The sequence below is a fragment of the Budorcas taxicolor genome, chromosome 15 (assembly GCF_023091745.1).
Source record: "Budorcas taxicolor isolate Tak-1 chromosome 15, Takin1.1, whole genome shotgun sequence".
NCBI classification, from domain to species: domain Eukaryota; kingdom Metazoa; phylum Chordata; class Mammalia; order Artiodactyla; family Bovidae; genus Budorcas; species Budorcas taxicolor.
Genome location: NC_068924.1, coordinates 52,608,183 through 52,612,711, shown reverse-complemented (window position 1 = coordinate 52,612,711; position 4,529 = coordinate 52,608,183). Strand labels below are relative to the sequence as shown.

The following is a 4,529-nucleotide window of genomic DNA, read 5'->3' as shown; positions in this document are numbered from 1 at the left end:
TCCACCGAGTGTTGAGGAGTCGAAGGGTAAGAGAATGAAGAGGAACCATAGGGTCCCACCCTGGCTGTGGATAACTCTACCTCAGGATGAAAAGCAAAACTGGTTTGGAGAGCCATGCCATCCCAATGGGAAGTCCCTCCATATGTCTAGCCCCAATCCTACGATGTGCCGTCAGAGCCCGCTTCCCCCCAGCCCCCAGTCTGAGAAAAGACATCAAGAGTCACTGTTTCATCTCAGGAAGCTTCAAAATGCTCTGAGTGTCCCCTCCCCCCCTTCAGTGACCAAGGTCAGCAAGAATGACATGGCACCACTTCCAAGAGCAGAGTATCTGAGGTTATTGCAGACTTTATAGAAAACTGCCCAAAGGAGATCCAGATTTCTAGGGGGGGAGAGGCCTCAAGCCAATATGTTGGAGGAGGGTGACTTCCTGTGTGCAGAGGCAGCACAGGCCAGCCTTTCTGCTTGACCTAGGGGTGGGAGTCAGGGAGAGGCAGCCCCCTCCCACTCACCAATTGTGCTTTGGGATCATGCAGAAGGCAGGGTGCTGAGGCTCTGACCCTGGACAGGAGGGCTTGTGCCTGAGACAGGAGGAGAGGCCCCCTTCCTCTTCCAGAAGTCATATGGGGCAGGGGATGGGCAAGGATGGTGAGGTGGCAGCAAGGAAACTTCAGGGGAGAAGAGTCACATGGGTGGGAAAGAGGACGTGGCCAACAGCTCCCAGCCCTTCAGAGCCTCCTCTTCCACCCCTCTCTGTGGGCACAAACGTCAGCTGACCCAGGTTCTAAGGCCAGCGCATCTACTTTGCACCCCCAGGACTCTCTCCTCCAGGATCTCTCATGAGGATCTGCTAGCATGGTTGGGGGGGAGCGGTGCTTGGCACCTGCCTGTTTGGCAGGGCTAGAGAGCTCATCCTAAGAGGAAAGGGGGGTGGGCATCTCCCAGGGATGGAGTCCTCACTGGACCTGACCCAGTGAGTGGCAGGTGTGGTACTGAGTGCAAGCGATGGGTGTAGAGAGAACTGAGAGCCCAAAACTTGGGTAAAGAGATTTAACTCAGATCGGGGTAAAGAGCTGAGAGTCTCAAACTGGGAACAAGGACTGAGTATTGGGGTATGAGAACCCAAAGTGGGAAACGCTGAGGATCGGCTCCACACTAAGGGTTTAACGAGGTGTCCTTGTCCCTGGGACGGCAGAGTTAGGAGCTGAGTGCCAAGCCTGGGCCAAGGAGGGGCTTGAGCTAGAGCTGAGGTGGTGGGTGGTATGAAATACATCTTCAGATAGGGGGAGGGTGCCCAGCCCTCAGAGCCCCCAGATGTAGGTCTGTATGCAGGATGAGCGGGGAAAAGAAAAAAGGCTCAAAGTCCACAAAAACCTTCTGAAGGGGGTGCTCTGATTCTGAGACTAGAATGGGATGTGAGGGCCCCTGAGCACTAGAAGGGAGCTGAGGGCTGCAAGCTGGAGTGTAGTTTAGGGGGGTGTTTCCTAAAGAGAGGTCTGGGTTCAATGCACAGGGTGGTGGAAGCAGTCTCAGGGGCTTGGGATAGAAGGACAGGGTCTCCGAGTGAGTCCTGAAAGGGGGAAGGGGCTTCGGGTGGTTCAGGAGGGCTTTCAGAGCCTGGGATGAGTGGATGGGGGTGGTTCTGGAATCAGAAGAGGGTGTCTCTGGGTCTTCGATGGTGACAGCTCTCAGAAGCTGGGGAGAAGGGGTACAGCTCCAGGCCTCTGGGTGGGGGAGATGCCATAATCCAAAGGTCTCAGGGCAGGGGCAGGTCTCAAAGCCTCAAGCTCGCGGGTGTCCCATACCCACGGTCTCGGGCGAGGCGGCCTCAGTAAGGTCATCAGCTGGCAGGGGCAGTCCCCAAGTCAGAACAGCCGAAGCTCAGAGGCCCGAACCCGGGGAAGTGGCGCGAGAGCCGGTGGGCGCGGCCGGGGCGGGCGCGCGGCGCGGGTCGGCGGCATCCTGTTCGTAACGGTAGTGGTAGCCCTCCATCTGGTCCCGGCACGCCTCGCGCAAGTTGCGCATCCAGCGCTGGATGCCGCGGCGGTTTAGGTAGAGCACCATAAGGAAGATGAGACCGATGAGCGCCAGAACCAGCCCGAAGAAGACGTAGGAGGCTTCCAGCTCGGGGCCGGCGACTTCCACTTCATCCCCGCGACCGTCGGCATCGCTGTCGGCGCAGCGCAGCTGTGTCTCGTCCAAGTCCAGGAAAGGCCGATTGTGCAGCGCCCGCGGGGCGGCGCAGCGCAGGCGCCGCGCGTCGGGTACGCGCTCCGTGGCGTTGTGTAGCCAGGCCAGCAGGGGGCGCGCGGCGCAGCCGCAGCGCAGGGGGTTGTCCGCGAGCAGCAAGCGCGGAGCCGGGAGGCCGCCATCGCGTTCTAGCGCCCGCAGCTCGTCGGGGTCCAGGCCGGCCAGGGCGTTGAGGTGCACATCCAGCTGCTCCAGGCGCGGCCGGCGCAGAGCGGCGGGCGGCAGGCGGCTAAGCGCGTTGCCCGCCAGGCCCAGGAGGCGCAGCTCGTCGAGCGGAGCGAGCGCGGCGTCCAGCGCGGCCAGCAGTGCGGGGCCGCCCCGCGCCAGCGCGTGGTTGAGCTGCAGCGAGCGCAGCGCGGGCAGCCCGCGGAAGGCGCCGCCGCCCAGGGTGCGCAGCGGGTTGTGGCTCAGGTCGAGCGCCGTCAGGCTGGGTAGCCCGTCGAAGGCGCCGTCCTCCACCACCTCGATGTTGTTGTGCGTGAGGCGCAGGGCGGTCAGGTGCGGCAGGCGCACGCCGCCCTCCGCCGCCTCCTCCCCGTCCGCGTCCCCGCCGGCGAAGGCGGCCGCGCGCAGCACCGTCAGGTTGGCGCCCACGATGGTGAGGTTGCGCGCGTCGGGCGGCACGTCCCGCGGCGGCTGCCGGAGCTCGGCGCCGGACGCGCAGCGCAACATCAGCTTGGGGCCGCCGAAGCAGTAGCACTGGAAGGGACAGGGCGCGGCGGGTCGGCTCAGCGCCGCCGCCACGAGCAGCAGCCCCGGCAGCAGCGGGCCCCTGTGCTCCGGCTGTCCCGCGCGCGGGGCCATCGCAGCTGCCCCCACATCCAGCGCCCGGGTCGCGGCGCTCACCAGTGAGTGCGGAGCGCCTTGGGGGCGGGGAGGGGGGCGGGTGGGGCAAGTCCTTGAGCCCGAGCGCCCGGCGGTCGTGGTCCTTCCGTCCGCTGGCTCTAGAGTCCGAGGAGCCTTCACTTTCCTGGTTGGGGCGAGAGGGGACAGGCAGGGAGCGGAGCCCCCCGCCCCCGGTGCCCTCTTCGCCCTGCGCACCGGCCTCCGAGTTCCGCGGCCGCTCTGGGCTCAGAGCCGAGTGGGCAGGGTTTGCCTCCCCCCTCCCCGCCTCCCAGCCGCCTCCTCCTCCCCCAGCGGTGTCTCCGCGCCCTCCTAGCGGAGAGGCGGGGTGGAAGGCTCCCGAGAACCAGGGCTGTGGGCTGCTGCTCTTGTCCCCCCCACCTTTCGGCTCCCGGACTGCTGTGAAGTTTGACTCTCCGAGGTTCTGACTGAGTTCCCTCTCATCTCCCCCACCCTCCGCGTTTAAGCTGGCTCCTTCCTCTTACCTCTCAGGCACGTGTGGGGCGGGGCGGGACCAGGCTGGGGAGAGCTGGCAGGTGGGTCAGCATCTCCAAGGGAGAATTCAGGGGCAGGATTTTAGAGTTCTTCCTCCAAGTGCAGGCAGGGATGAGGGGTCAGCTGGGAAAGTTCCTCGTTTTTCAGCTGCTTCCTAATTCCTGTGATCAAGGAGAGGGCGTGCTAGGAGAGGAAAATCCCCAGCCTCAGCCCCCTCTTCTGCGACCCCAGTTTCATCTGATCTGGCTCTGCCAGCATCCCTCCACGTTCCAGGAGACCTCCATCTTTTCCACCCCACCCCATCTACCCGAGGAAATCAAGACAACCCCCCTCTTCCTTCCACCCCTCTTCCCCGCAAGTCACTGGCTGCTCCGCCAGGATTTCTTCCATCTGGTTTTCTCCACCAGGCTGGACTCCTCCCCCAAGCACTCTCCTAGGCCCTGGGACCTGGTGGGCGTGGTGATTAAGCTCTTTGCTGCCCCCCTCCTTGCCCCAGCACCTTGGACCCCTGCTTGATTGTCCTGGGTCTCAGGACCTTAGGGTTGTTGGATGACATCAGCTGCCCCTCCTCCTCTCCAGGGTACCCCACCTGTGAATGGGAAGGAGGGTTTGGGGCTCCAGATGTGGGGAGACCAGAAGCAGATTTTGCACTGTTGGAGTAGGGGGTCTCAGAAGGGACCAAGGCTGAGCTGTTTATAGGTTTGTTTTGCTCTGGATTCCCGCCCTCCCCCACCACCCCTCCAGGGAAGCTCCAGGCCTGATTTAAAGAGACAGGCTCCTGAGAAGGGAGCTCTCCTGGCCTTGGCATGAATTATTCAGGCTGTAGCAGTTGACACTTGATCCTCAGGCCCTTCTGGTATAAGCAGAGCTGGTTGGGATAAAGGCTCCCCCCAACCTAAGAAGCAGTCTGTTTCTCCTGAAATTAGGGATTGCTGGGTTCACTC

General features: G+C 62.9%; 1 protein-coding gene across 1 annotated transcript; it reads right to left on the bottom strand.

Annotated features, from left to right (window-relative positions):
• Positions 1-1,878: 1,878 nt before the first annotated feature.
• TPBGL (trophoblast glycoprotein like) lies at positions 1,879-3,051 on the bottom strand. Its single transcript, XM_052653381.1, has one exon. The coding sequence runs from the start codon at positions 3,049-3,051 to the stop codon at positions 1,879-1,881; it is 1,173 nt and encodes a 390-aa protein (XP_052509341.1).
• Between the last annotated feature and the right edge of the window lie 1,478 nt (positions 3,052-4,529).